General features: G+C 44.7%; 1 protein-coding gene across 1 annotated transcript; it reads left to right on the top strand.

The window, feature by feature from the left end:
• Nucleotides 1-244: 244 nt before the first annotated feature.
• LOC140723578 (uncharacterized) lies at nt 245-6,350 on the top strand. Its single transcript, XM_073038152.1, has 2 exons — nt 245-292; nt 3,169-6,350. Exon 2 carries the CDS (start codon nt 3,576-3,578, stop codon nt 4,779-4,781), a length of 1,206 nt encoding a protein of 401 aa, XP_072894253.1. The 5' UTR covers nt 245-292; nt 3,169-3,575; the 3' UTR covers nt 4,782-6,350.
• The last annotated feature ends 8,922 nt before the right edge of the window (nt 6,351-15,272 follow it).

Below are 15,272 nucleotides of genomic sequence, written 5' to 3'. Positions count from 1 at the left end.
TATATCTGCCTTTGTAAGAGGATTGTACTTTGGCATTAGATATACTTTGATATTGAGTATATTGTTTATGTGAGCCGCTTTCTGCGTTAAAACACCCGCTGAGTTTTCTATATACAAAAAAAAACTGAGGTATGGACATAGAAGCGGTGCTTGCAGTAACTGTTTAAAAATTTCGCCGGCGCTGAAGCATCGATCATATGCGCAGGCGTCAATGTTGATGACGTATGCGAATATCACGCATGCGCGCAGTTCACAAAAGGCCTCTGGAAAACGGCTGCCGGATCGGACGCAGGTAAGCGAATATTTCGGGGCGACTGTCTTAAACAGTGATTTCGGGACAATTCCTGTGAACTCCGCACAGCGTGACCCGTAATCCCGGGACAGTCCTGCTCTCTTCCCTCTCTCTCAGCCCTACGGGCCCCGGGGAGCTTCCGGCTGATGAGGGAATGGGAACCGATGGATCTCTCAGACAGAGCTGAGCTCCAGCTATCTAAATGCAAGGATTAGGAACTCGGAGAAAGGGAACAAAATCTTTTACATCCGCAGTTGAGAAAATCACCTTTGTTCTATCTCCAATTACTTACAAGAGAAAATCTGCAGATGCTGGAAATCCAAGCAACACACACAAAATGCCGGAGGAACTCAGAATTAGTACTCTTTTCCATAGATGCTGCCTGGCCTGCTGAGTCCCTCCAGCATTTTGTGTGTGTTGCTTGAGCTACCTCCTTTTGTTCTCGACTTTTCTACCCGTGACGACATGTTTTGACCCATTCTTTCAGGGAAGATAATGATATCAAAAACCTTTGCCCTGGGCAACAAGTAGCTTTCACATCACAAATGTGCCAGACTCCAATGAGACAGACTACTGCCCTTCCCTTCATATTCATTGGCATTACCATCACTGAGTTCACCACCGTCAGACACCCAGGGGAGGGTTCAGGGGAAATAGTTATGTACAATACAGAAACTGGTGTTACCTGTGTGTATTGTGGTGATGCAAAAGTTGTTGGAGAGTTTACAAGTGGGAAGAGGTGGAGTGATATTTGGAAATCTGAATTTTTGAAGCATAATTTAGCAAGCAAACCATTTATAGACAATGTGCAAAAGCTTTGTTGGGAAAATCCTTCATTACCTGTTACAGGCCTGTGACATGGTGTGAGAGTGCAGATGAACTGGATCGAACCCAGAGGAGATCACAGTTCTTACAGACAGTGATTTGCTGGCTGTTAAAATGAATACCTCTCTATATAAAATTCACAGTGCACATGTCGTCATTGGGTAAGAGAATGCACAGTACAAGATTTATGTGCAAACTGGTCATTACAAATTAGAGGGGACATTGGTGGGAAGGTGGGGAGAACTCCAGTGTCCCTGACAGCTTAACCTACAAGATGTGCATCCAGCTGCACTTTAAGGAGATGGAGCTGAAAATGGATGAATTTTGGATCATCCAGCTGTTGGAGGGGGTGATAGATATGACATGAAGAGAGGTGAGTTGCACCTAAGGTGCAGGACACAGGAAACTGGTTGAGAGACATGAAGGGGAATGAAGTTAAATAGCCATCGCAGAGTACTCTTGTTGCCATCCCACACAACAGCCAGGTGGGCTGCTTTAGAAACTGTTGGGGAGGGAGGGATTACCTGGCAGAGGAAAGTCAAACGGGTGATAGGGGATTCGTTAGTTAGGGGAACAGAACAGAGGGGATGAATGGTCAGTCTTGATGGTGTCAAAAGGACCTGACAAGTGTGGTTTGGGATAGGCCGTTTTCTGGCAAAGGAGTACTTGGTAAGCGGGAGGCCTTCAGAAGAGACATTTTTGAGAGTGTAGAGTTTGTATGTTGAAAGGTAACTGGTGCAGGGAACCTTGGATTTCAAGAGATATTGAGGCCCCCGATATTTTGTTCCTCTAAATGCCTCAGACTGTTGGGTGCTACCGAGACCCATTAATGACAACAGTATCATAATTCCACCCCCGAGCTCATCTGACTTATTTTTAATCATCTTCTGTTGGTTTCTAAAAGCTTCGAATAGTTTTTGCTCTTTTGTTTGCCCTCTCTTTGACATTTATGTTGGCTTTGGCTTCTCATTTCAGCCACGGTTATGTCTTCCTGCCTTTACAATGCTTCCACTTCTTTGGGATGTATCGATCACTCAGCTCCTGAATTCTCCCAGAAACTCCAGCCATTGCTGCTCCGTTGTCAGTCCAACCTTTTCCCTTCCAAACAAGTTTGGCCAGCTTCTCTGTCACAGAAACATGGAGAAGTTCAGTACAGAAACAGGCTATTTGCCCAATCCAGTCAATGCCAAACAAACATTTAAACTGTCTAATGCAACTACCTGCACCGGGACCATCACCCTCCATACCCGTACCATCCAGGCTCCCATCCAAACTTCTCTTAAGTGGTGAAACCGAGCTCATATTCACCACTTGTGTTGGCATCTCATTCCACACTCTCACGACCATTTCAGTAAAGAGCTTTTCCAAATGTTCCCATGAAATTTTCACTTCCCCACTTACCCATGACCTATGGTTGTCATCGCACCCATCCTCAGTGGAAATAGCTGCTTACCTGTACCCTATCTATACTGTCATAATGTTGTCAATTCCCAACAAATCCTCAAAGAAATGTATAATATCTTTGTTTATGTTTCGAGCCTTTTTCAGATGTATAGGATGATGAGGGACACTGATCATGTGGATAGCCAGAGGTTTTTTCCCCAGTGCTGAAATGGCGAACGTGAGGGAGCATATTTTTAAGGTGCTTGAAAGTTGATACGGAGGGAATGTCAGGGGTAACTTTATTTACAGTGAGAGTTGTGGGTGCATGGAACGGATTGCAGGCTACTTGTGTGAGAGTGTTTCAGTTACTGTGGGGCCAGGAACCCATGCAGCTCAGTGGGAACAGGGAATAATACCAATGGAGAGAGTCAAACTGAGCCAGGTCACAGATCGGAGATAGCAGAAATGCCCCATTCTTACAGAGACAGGAAAAGCATCAGAGAATTTGATGGTCATTCCTAATACCAGCACCGTGCCCAGTTAGAACATGGTTTCTCTCTCCAACTCTTCACTGTAACAGTGTGATGCCAGCTGACACCTTGACAACTCAAGCGATCTTATTAGAAATGCCCTGCACCCATTGATGAATTTTGTAAATCTTCTTACAGGTTAAAAATGACAAGGAATTTGCCTACGGGAATCTCGAACACAACACGCCAGTTTTGTTGTCTCTGTCCAGATATTTAAGAAGTGCAGCAAGGGATTCAGTCGATCATCCTTCCTGCTCAGACTGTGGGGAGGGATTCACTCGATCATCTGATCCAATGGCACGCCCGTTAGTTTACATGGGGGGAGCCCATTCATCTGCTCAGACAGTGGGAATGGATGCACTTGGTCATCTCAACTGAAGGTACATCAGCAAGTTCACACTGGGACAAGGCCATTAACCTGTTCTGTGTGTGAGAACGGATTCAGTCTGTCATCCCACCTCTGGACACACCAATCAGTTTACATTGGGCAGAGGCTGGTCATCTGTGGAATTTGTGGGGAAGAATTCACTCAGTCAACTAACCTAATGGCTCACCAGCGAGTTCACACTCGGGAGCGGCCGTTCACCTGCTCAGACTGTGGGAAAGGATTCACTCAGTCATCTCAGTTACTGAGACACCAGTCAGTTCACACTGGGGACAGGCCATTCAACTGCTCAGCCTGCGGGAAGGGATTCACTTCCGCATATAAGTTACTGAGACACCAGTCAGTTCACACTGGGGAGAGGCCATTCACCTGCTCAGAATGCGGGAAGGGATTCACATCATCATATCAGTTACTGAGACACCAGTCAGTTCACACCGGAGAGTGGCCGTTCACCTGCTCAGACTGTGGGAAGCGATTCACTGAATTATCTCGACTGAAGATACATCAGCGAGTTCACACCGGAGAGAGGCCATTCAACTGCTCAGACTGTGGGAAGGGATTCGCTCAGTCATCTCAACTGAAGGTACATCAGCGAATTCACACTGGGGAGAGGCCATTCACCTGCTCGGACTGTGGGAAGGGATTCACTTCATCATCTCTACTAAAGGTACATCAACAAGTTCACACTGGGGAGAAGCCGTTCACGTGCTCGGACTGTGGCAATGCATTCACTTCTTCAGCTCACTTACTGAGACACCAGTCAGTTCACACTGGGGAGAGGCCATTCACCTGCTCAGACTGTGGGAAAGGATTCACTTTGTCATATAAGTTACTGAAACACCGGTCAGTTCACACCGGAGAGTGGCCGTTCTCCTGCTCAGTCTGCGGGAAGGGATTCACTGATTTACCTCAACTTAAAGTACATCAGCGAGTTCACACCAGAGAGAGGCCATTCACCTGCTCAAACTGTGGGAAGGGATTCGCTCAGTCATCTCAACTGAAGGTACATCAGCGAATTCACACTGGAGAGAAGCCGTTCACCTGCTCAGACTGTGGGAAAGGATTCACTCAGTTATCTCAACTGAAGGCACACCAGGGAGTTCACACCGGAGAGTGGCCAATCACCTGCTCAGACTGTGGGAAGGGATTCGCTTCATCATCCCATCTGAAGATACATCAGCGAGTTCACACTGGAGAGAGGCCGTACACCTGCTCAGACTGCGGGAAGGGATTCACTGCATCATCCCATCTGAAGGTACATCAGCGAGTTCACACTGGAGAGAGGCCATTCACCTGCTCAAACTGTGGGAAAGGATTCACTCAGTCATCCATCCTAAAGGCACACCAGCGACTTCACACTGGGTAGAGACCGATCTGCTCAGACTTTGGGAAAAGATTCTCTCAGCCAAATCAACCAGTGTGCATCATTGAGTTCACACTGGGGAGAGGCCGTTCACCTGCTGTGAATGTAGGAAGCGATTCACTCAGTCATCTAATCTTATGTAGCTCTCAGTTCTGCTGGCAGCTTAACAGAGGGGTTTATAGCCCCCCCACCCCAGTCTGGCCAAACTGAAGAATCTCGTTTGTGTGGATACTGTGCGATGTGTCCCCTGTGTAATCTGCCCCTGGGGTTCATACTTTCTATGGACTATCTCTTTAAAATGCAAAGAGAACCGAGACTGACTTTGGACACGCTGTTGGATTTCTGCAGAAGTGCTGGGTTGCTATGGTGACCAGCAAATGTTTATACTCTCTGTGGTTAAGCAAGGTCAGAATGATCCTTTACCGACACAGAACAAACAAGCGACTTCTTACAGAGAGAGGGGGCGGAGCTACATGATGGACAGCTGGTGTTCAGCACAACGGTATTTAAACACACGTAACTGCTTTTCTCGCAGGACACGCGGACGCACGAAGGCAAGTGATGAAAGTTTCTGCCAGTTGGACTTTCTAGCAGGGTGGGATTTGAGGATCGATAAAGAAGAGTCGATCTGTGGCTGTTAGTGCGTGTAAGAGCGACCCTGTGGAATCTACCGGTGAGTCTAACCCTTGCCTGGGTTGGTAGATTTTCTCTTGAAGAAGGTGCTCTTCAGTTGGTCATCTCTGGCTAACTTGGAAGATTTGATGGGCATTGGAAAAGGTCAACAACACTTGTTTACTTGGATTACATCTCCCTCTCCCTCCTTCCCTCCCTCCCTCCCTCCTCTCCCCCCCCCCCCAATCTTGTGAACTAAATTGAATCTACCACATCATCGTAAGACTATGCCGTTTACCACCTAGGTTTGGATTTTATATACAGGTGGCCCCCGTTTTTGGGACGCTCGCTTTACGACAGCTCACTGTTACGAAAGACCTACATTAGTACCTGTTTTTGCTGACCAAAGAGGATTTTCGCTTTTACGATAAAGATGATGCCTCCTTTATATGTGAGTTTACCCCGAAAAAGACTACCATGACCGTGAAGCCTTGTGCGGCAGTTGTGTACGCATGTGTGTACGTGCATAGCTGTGCACGTGCCGATTCTTTTTCTCTCCAAATCAATTTCAGTTCACTATCTTCCCGATTTTCAGTGAAACTACACTGTAAATACAATATTTCTACTTTATATAGTGTGTATATTTATCATATCATTCCTACTTTTACTATAGGTTAGTGTTATTTTAGGTTTTATGTGCTATTTGGTATGATTTGGTGGGTTATTCTTTGGGTCTGGGAACGTCCAAAATCTTTTCTCATTTAGATTAATGGTAATTGCTTCTTCGCTTCATGACATTTCGGTTTACAAACGGTTTCATAGGAACGCTCTACCTTCAGATACCGGGGGAAACCTGTATTCACACCTATATATGCATAACATTGCTAACCCTTGGATTATCTGGTTTAAGTTCACTATTATTAGTAGTTACCAATAAAATAGTGTTTGTTAACTGCAAAACCAGACTCCAAGTGTGTTCAATTGTTGCTGGTAGTTTTATAGGTTTGCGTCTGTGTGACACCTGAAGTAACAAATGGTACATAATATGTGATTAAACTATTAAGATTTATAATTCTTACTTTGATTATAGGGTTAGTAAAGAAAACAAAAAGAAAGAAAAAGGGCCCACTCTCTCCATTCACGTCTTCTCATCTCTCCCCAGCAAAAGGCCATGAGAATCTCTCTTCCAGACTCACAAGAAAGAACATTTCTGTCATTGGATAATTTTGTCGTGGTTTTTCGTGCCCCACAAATGACCAGGAGACGCAGAAGATTCTTCAAGAAGTATTAAACTTTAATTTGCAAATCAAACCTGAGACAGTCATTGAGCTAGTCGCTGATTGCCCACCAATCCTTGGACATAGCATGTTTTATAGCAATCTCCTGGCTTAGTTGCATTAGCATATGCAATCGGTCTATAGTTGCGTATCACACGTACATCTGCCACTATTGTTTCTACCCATTGACTTAATCATGTTCTAATCTACATCTCTTAGCTACCTCTCAATAACACACCATTGTCTTCTACATTCTTAAGATTTCATTCTCCTACTAAATTGGGTACAAGCATAGCAAATAGCAAACTCAGACTACATAATCTACGTCTTTTAGCTTCTTCTTATTAACAAACCATTGTCTTCTACATTCTTAAGATTTCATTCTCCTACTAAATTGGGTACATGCATAGCAAATAGCAAGGTTCAAAGCTGACTACATAGTTTTGGTTACACATCAAATAATCTCAACTTTTATACTCCAATATATCCCCCCTTTGAGACCCAGAGGGTCTCACACAGAGAAAAGACGAAGAGTCTGCGCACAAAAGCCCCAATAAACTCAAGCACTTATTCCCAAATCTTGGGTTAAACTATAATTTTCTGCGCCAAGACCTCAAAGTATTCTCTCCCTGTTACCCTGGGCTGCTGAGCCAAAAACCTGTCCTTCTGTACCTGAGACAGGGAAAAAGACTCAGAAGCCCTTACAATTTACTTCCACACTGTTGTTTTGCTCTTGTTCATCCTGCAGGTGTTGTAAGCTGTAACGATACATTTTTGGTGTTTCTTTCTCCACTAAGCTTGCTTCAGTAATTGCCACGAGCATCGGAAATTGTTTGGTTGCAGCATGCACTACAAGAGATTTGAGACAAGGAAGAAAACAGCACAGCACAAGCGCACAGTTCAACAATATAATACTGACAGTTATTGCTATTTTAGTCAGCCATGCTCCCCATCCTCCGAGTCTACTTTCCAACCAATCAAAGAACTGATGTTCAAATCCTGCATTCTGTTTAACCTCCGTCTGCAGATTCTTTAACTTATTCATTACTCTGGTGAAAGGCCCTTATGGGCTAGTATTGTTCGGTATAAAAGTGCAGCATTGTTCTCCAAACATTACACACACACCCCCTTTCTCTGCCAAAAGCCAATCTAGTACCTGTCTGTTTTGCCACGTCACCCTCCTAGTTGCATCCAGCTGTTGCCCTAAGGCCTCCAGTGCATCATCGGTGTAGTTGATGAATCTCTGTTGATTGTAGTATATATAGTTTATCCATTCAACATTTTTGCTTACCCCTATCACAGGTATGATAGCTTCCCAGTGAGCATCTCATGCGGTGTCAGGCATGTTATTCGATTAGTTTGCATGCGGTAACTCATCAATTCTAACGGTAAAGCATTGACACAATTAAGTTTAGTGTCTGCACAAATTTTGTTTAGTTTGGCTTTCAGGGTTCCATTAATTCTCTCTACCATGCCCTGCGACTGAGGGTGGTATACACATCCAAATCTTTGCTTTATCCTCAGCGCCTGTAGTACCACTTTGACCACTTTCTGGATAAAAGCTGAACCATTGTCTGAGCTAACTTCTGTAGGTATTCCAAACCTTGGGATCACTTTATTTGTCAGAAATTTTACCACTGTCTTTGCCCCTTGATCTCTTGAAGGTACCGCCTCCACCCATCTGCTAAATCGATCAATTACTACCAGCATGTATCTTTTACCTCTCACTGTCTTTATCATGTCTACATAATCGATCACTAGATGTTTAAATGGTCCTTCAGGTACAGGAATGTGACCTATTGGGGTTGTAATTCCCTTCCGAGCATTATTTTGTGCACTGTGATAAGACAAAGTCCACTGAAGCCTGTAAATAAGGTGACCAAAAACCATCCTTCTTTATTTTCCTTATCACTTCCCCCCTTGCACAATGGTCCATCCCATGCGCTTCTGAAATCAGAATCGTCAGTAGAGGGGTGGGCGCTACCAACAAACCGTCTTCCGTGCTCCACAAGCCTTCCGGGTTCTGCTTGGCCCCCCTTTTTCTCCACATTGTCTGTTCTGCCAAAGTTGCCTTACCTTGTATTTCAATTAGGTCCTCTACCTCAGGTTCTGGAGTTAGGCTTACCTGGGGGGCAATGACGGCTGACGTACATCCGGACGCTTTTCTAGCAGCCTCGTCTGCAGCTTGATTTCCCTTTGTTATTACATCGTTTCCTTTTTTATGTGCCTGGCACTTTACTATAGCCAATGCTTGAGGTTTCATTATGGCTTTTATCAAGTCTAGAATTTGCTGACAATGTTGTATGGGATCTCCGCTACTTTTTTAAAAACCTCTCTGCTTCCACACTGCCCCGAACAAATGGCATACTCCGTGAGCATATGCTGAATCAGTATAGATGTCTACTTTCTCACCTTTCATCATTTCACACGCAGCTGTCAGGGCTTTGAGTTCTGCTAGTTGGGCGGAACACGGTTGGGGACAGGACTCCATCCTAATAATCTTATAGCTCGACTGATCCTGCTGCACCACTGAGAATCCTGCGTGATTTCCATCATAATCCCTATAACAAGAGCCATCTATGAACAGAACCTTTTTATCTATCTCCTCTAGTGGTTCTGACCGTAAATCTGCTCTCAATTTGGCAAATGCCATCGTCTTCCCTACACAATCATGGGGTTCTCCTTCATAGTCTAAAGGGACAAAATCGGCTACAGTACTGGTAGTGCATCTCTGTATAGTTATGTCTGGAAATGTCAATAGCATCTGATACGCTGCTATCTTGGCTGGTGTCAGCACAAATTTCCCCCTTTCAAGCAATTCTGCTACTTTGTGGTGTGTGTACAGAGTCACAGGATAGCCCAGGGTTACAGATGATGCCTTTTCATATGCATAGTACAGCGCCGCCAATCCATGTTAACAGGGTGGATACGCCCGTGCCACCTCATCTAGTCTCATACTGTAGTATGCTATCGGCTGCTTTGCTTTTCCTGTGCCTGTTCTCTTGTGTTAGAACCGCTGTGACATAACCCTCCTGTCCGTTGGATATATACAAATGAAAAACCTTCTCGTGGTCAGGCAAAGCTAATGCTGGTGCTGACTGCAATTCCTGCTTAACAGTATTGAAAACTATCTCCGCCTCTCCATTCCACTGTAAGCCGTTCTTCAAATTTGTAATTCCTGCTTCTTTCATTATCTTTCTCAAAGGTGCCACAATCTCAGCATAATCTCCTATCCAATCTGAGCTGTACCCTGCCATTCCCAAAAACGTCATCATCTGCCCTACAGTCTGGGGTTTGGGGGCCTTAGTTATTGCCTCAATCTGATCTGGTGCTATCGCCTTCACTCCCTTGGATATTACCCTGCCTAAGTATTCCACTTGCTGCGTGCAAAATTGCAGTTTCTTTTTGGATACTTTATGTCCTCTGCGTGCTAATTTCTCTAACAGAGTTATAGTGTCCTGCTTACACTGTTCCTCGCTGTGGGAGCAAATCAACAGGTCATCCACATACTGTAACAATGTACTTTCCAATGGTATGCCCTCTAGGTCTGCCTTCAATACCTGATTAAAACTGTGTGGTGAATGTTTAAATCCTTGCGGCATTCTGGTATAGGTATACTGAGCACCTCTGTACGTAAATGCAAACAAATACTGACACTGATCGGCGAGAGGAATGCTGAAGAAAGCCGAACACAAATCAATCACTGAAAAGTAACTGGCTTCTGGTGGAACATTAGTCAAAAGCGTATGTGGGTTGGGGACTACCGCTGGCCAGTCCTCTACCACATCATTTACTGCTCGCAAATCATGCACCAATCTCCACTTAGATTTATCTGTTTTAAGAACGGCAACAACGGGGTTATGCATGGACTGTTTGTTCTTTTAAGCACTCCTATTTCAAGCAACCCCTGCACTGTCGATGCTATTCCCTCTTCTGCTTCTGGTCTTAGCGGGTATTGTGGTCTCCTTGGTGGAATTGCTCCTTTTTTCAGCCTTATTTCCACCGCACTAGCTGTTTTTATTTTCCCTACGTCCGTGTCATGCTGTGACCACAGAATAGATGGCAACTCATCTAACCTTTTATCTTTCTGTTGGCCTCTTTCCTTTCCCAGCACGGGCATGTGTGGTTGGGGAGTTATTTCGACCTCTCTCACTGTCCCTACCATATCTACACTTACCATTATTTGAATACAATTGTTGTCTTCTGATATCCACACCTCTGGCATGATTTTCCTCCACATTGTTACGGTTTCAGCACTCTTAACTAAAGGTCCTAAGTCTTTAGACTGATATCCCTTATTTACCAACAACGTTACGTGGGGCGCCGCCTCCGGTATCCTGTACCATTTTTCTAAAAAGGTGTTCCACTTAACTTGTAAAGCTGCCCCTTGCTTTCCAATTATCACCGCCTCCCCTTCCAGGTGCTGTTGGGCACATGCCTCCAGGTGCCATTTCTCCTCTAACTCCCTGAGTCTCGTCAAAAATCACTGTACAATGTAGCTCAGATTTGGGCATTACAACCCTGGGTAATATAGCCTGCACGCCCTTTTTCCATTTTTCCCAGGTTTCCTGAATCTGATCTGTGATGTCTCCTATCCAAAAGACATTAGCCTTCTTGTCTTCTCGCACTATCAATTGAGCCCCTGCTCTTTTCACACTCAGCCCATTTTTGGTGCATTCTAATTTTAATTCCAGTTTCAACAAGTCATCTCTGCCTAACAAATTAATCGGAGTTCCTTTAAATACTAGCACCGGCAAAACAATTTCTTTATTTCCCATTCTCAAACACACTGGAGCCATGCACTGTGTCAACTGTGTTTTCCCCGAGAACCCTACCGTCTTAATAAACTTTCCTGACATGGGAAGGTGAAGGGCATACTGTGGCTGTACGCAAGTGTACGTGGCTCCAGTATCTATCATCATTGGTGTCAGTTGCCCTTCTAACATAACCTGAACAATGGGTTCCTCATCTGCCTCCCTTGTTATCATTGGGTAATGTCCCTTCCCACTCAAGTTCTCGGGGCACCCCTAAAACCTCGCATAGGGGTTCACAGGTCCGCTTGGGCCGGTGGGGGCTAGTCCTTGGCTAAACTTTAGTTCCCTTCTTATCGGTTCCTGCTGGTGTGTGACAGGCCATAGTATAAACGGACAATCTCTTCTCATGTGACCTTGCTGATTACATTCCCAGCACAATCTCTCTACCTCTCTTTCCCACTGTCTTCTCACTGGTCTCCTTTGCCCATAGCTCCTTTGTCCCCCTCCTTGGGACTTCCAGTCCTGTCTGGGCTGTTTGAATTTAGTCTGTTCCTGATAGAGCATTTGTGGGAACGCTCCCTCAAAGTTAATTATTGGCATGGGGTTTTCCAGCCCTTGTCTTACAGTATGACCGCTCCCTCCATATAGCAGTGCTTTGTCCAGCTCGATGGCTGTACTCGAACCGGTGGTTGTTGGCAGCATCTTTTTGTTTTTCGCTTTTTCCTTCTTTTTGAGTTCTTCGAGCTGCATTTGTATTAACTTTCTTTGCACCTCTTCCTGCTGCTCAGCCAACCTTTGTTTGTCTTTCCGGTATTTCTCAACCGCATGGACTACGTGGACTCTAAATTCTTGTGGGGTCTTTGACGTTAGCCCAACCACCTCCTCCAGTTTGGATTTTACTTGTGGTGGCATTGCATCCAAAATGCTATGTCGGAACAGTGAGGTCATAAATAAGCTATTCTCCACCTCTTGCTCAGTCTCCAGTCTCCACCTTTTCAACTGGTTTTCTACGTAGGCTGCTGGGTTTTCAGTGTCTCCCAGTGGATCCCCTTTTAAGGCTTTGGGGTCCACTTTGGGTGGATAAAGCTTTCTGAGGGCCTGCCATACCCTCTGCCTCACTCTGTCAAAGCCATCTCCATCAGTTCTTGGGTCGTTCGAGTTTACTATGCCAGCCATTTCCATTAGTTCGTTAAATTTGGAGGTTCCCATCAGCCTTATCAACAATGCCTTCAACTCTCCCATAGCCAATAATCGTCCCGCTCTTTCTTCTTCAAAGGCTCTAATCCATTTCCCTGCTCCTTCATGTAAATTGGGCAGAGTGTTTTTCAGACCTTCTAGGTCCTGGGATCCCCAAGGGATGTACTGCACTTGTCCTGATCCTTTAACTAACAACGGCATCATTCTTCCTGCTCCTTCCCACCTGCCCTGGCTTTCCTCCTCACCTGACTCCCCATCTGTCTCTGGGTATGTCTTTACTGCCTCCCACACAAATGTCTCCGGGGTTCTGCTCTTCCCTCGGTCTCCCTGTGGAGTCCTTCCTTTCTGTATTGATTCAATACTTGGTTGGCCCCTAGAATATTTTTCGCATCTCTCCTGGCAATCCCCTTTCAGTAACTTATCTGGCTCTCTCTCTCTACTTCCGCAAGTCGCTCTCCTACTGCCTCCTTCTTTCCTTCTAGGCTTCTGCCTCCTACCTCTTCCCCACAAATTCTCACATCCTCTCTCTCTCCACTTAACTCTTGCTCCTCCAATGAGTCACCTTTTCTAGTCTGTTTATTTCTATGGTATAATCGATACTCCTCATATTCCTTTTCCTCTCTCAAGTATTTCATCCGTTCAATCTGTTTTTGCATTTCTCTCTGTACCTGTTCTATCTTTATCCTTCCTGCCTGTATCTCCTGCCATATCGCCGCTTTTTCCTTCTCGTATTTCTTTTTCCTCCTCATTATCCCAAACTTGGACTTCTCCCTGCATGTTTACTGTTCCCGTCAGCAGGGGGCACTGCTTAGGGGTTCCTTCCTCATTATAGGGAGGGGTTTTTTCTGTTTCTTTCGCATCCGGGTACGGAGCCGAAGACAACTTCTCACCGTACCCTTCTCTCTCTTTAACAGGCTGTTTCTCCAGCACCTTAGTGTCTTCCTCGCTTGTAATCAATATTCTACCTGTCCTCCTCAGCATTTCTCCCTCCGTTCTGAAGAGTTTTAGCACTTCCATTTCTCGTTCTCTTTTTTGCTCTCTTTTCTTAGATTTATCTTTTGATTTGTAATTTTTAATTAGTCCCTCCATTTCTTCGCACAAACTTACATCAAATGTTCCTTCTTTTAGCCACTTTGTGACCAGGTTTTTGGTTCTTTTTTCCCATTTTTCTGAAGTTTTTGTGATCTCATCTTGAACTAATGGGAGTTTTTTGCTCAGAATCTCTAATGCTGTTCCTTTACCTGTCATGTTATTCTCTCTTGTTAAGGTATTTTAGAGATTCACAGTTTGTTTACTGGATAATACTATTTACTCTAATTCTACACCTAGTCCTAGTCTAACACCATGTGGACTTTTTCTTCCTATAACTTACTCTAATTCTACGCCTAATCTAACACCTCGCCCGTTCAGACCCTTATCTCTTAAGGCGGTAACCACGAGGACTTTCTACTCTAATTCTATTCTAACACCTCGCCCGGGCAGACCCTTATCTCTTAAGGCGGTATCCACGAGGACTTTCTACTCTAATTCTATTCTACTTTCCCTGCCCGTTCAGCCCTTCCTTTCATACGAAGCAGTACCCACAGGGATTTACCAACACCACGTGGACTTTTTCTTAATGTATTAACTTATTTGTACTTACCCTCACTGCAGTGTTCTTGAGCAATCCTCTGAGCCTCCTCTGTTAAACCCCAATTCTGCCAGATTCTTTGGACCGGAGAGACCCTTTGGCAGTGGTTCCACACTTCTGAGACTCCAAGACCTCCCCAAAGCCAACCGAATTCTTAGTCCAAATTGTCGCAAAAAGCGCTTTCCTTTTGTTTGGGTGCACCCTTAATTCTGTTAGCCTTGTGGGGGTCCCTAGAGGACCGGGAAGCGTTCCCAATCTGCCGTTTCCCTTCCGCAGGTCTCTATCCGGTCCCATCTGGGTCGCCAATTATGTCGTGGTTTTTCGATCTTCACAAATGACCAGGAGACGCAGAAGATTCTTCAAGAAGGGTTAAACTTTAATTTGCAAATCAAAGCTGAGACAGTCATTGAGCTAGTCGCTGATTGCCCACCGATCCTTTGGACATAGCATGTTTTATAGCAATCTCCTGGTCCGATCCCCGGACACTGCAGCTTTTATAGCAAATCTCTAGTTGCATACTGCATACACTGCACGTACATCATGTCCCTTTTGTTCCTATCAATTGGCTTAATCATGTTTTAATCTACATCTCTTAGCTACCTCTCATTAACACACCATTGTCTTCTACATTTTTAAGACTTTGGTCTCCTACCAAATTGGATACATGCATAGAAAATAATAAACTCAGAACTGAGCAATGTTCTAATCTACATTTCTTTAGTTCTTTAGCTACCTCTCATTAACACACTATTGTCTTCTACATTCCTAAGATTTCATTCTACTAAATTGAGTACATGCATAGCAAATAACTGACTTCATAGTTAAAGTTTATACTTTTATACTCCAATAAACACAGCAGGCAAGGCAGCATCTATAGGGAGAAGCACTTTCGACGTTTCAGGCCGAGACCCTTCGTCAGGACTAACTGAAAGGAAAGATAGTAAGAGATTTGAAAGTACGAGGGGAGGGGAAAATGCGAAATGATAGAAGACTGGAGGGGGTGGGGAGAAGCCAAGAGCTGGAA

The sequence above is a fragment of the Hemitrygon akajei genome, unplaced genomic scaffold (assembly GCF_048418815.1).
Source record: "Hemitrygon akajei unplaced genomic scaffold, sHemAka1.3 Scf000119, whole genome shotgun sequence".
Taxonomy (NCBI): Eukaryota; Metazoa; Chordata; class Chondrichthyes; order Myliobatiformes; family Dasyatidae; genus Hemitrygon; species Hemitrygon akajei.
Note: the sequence above shows the minus strand (reverse complement) of the source record. Positions and strands in the feature narration are given on the sequence as shown.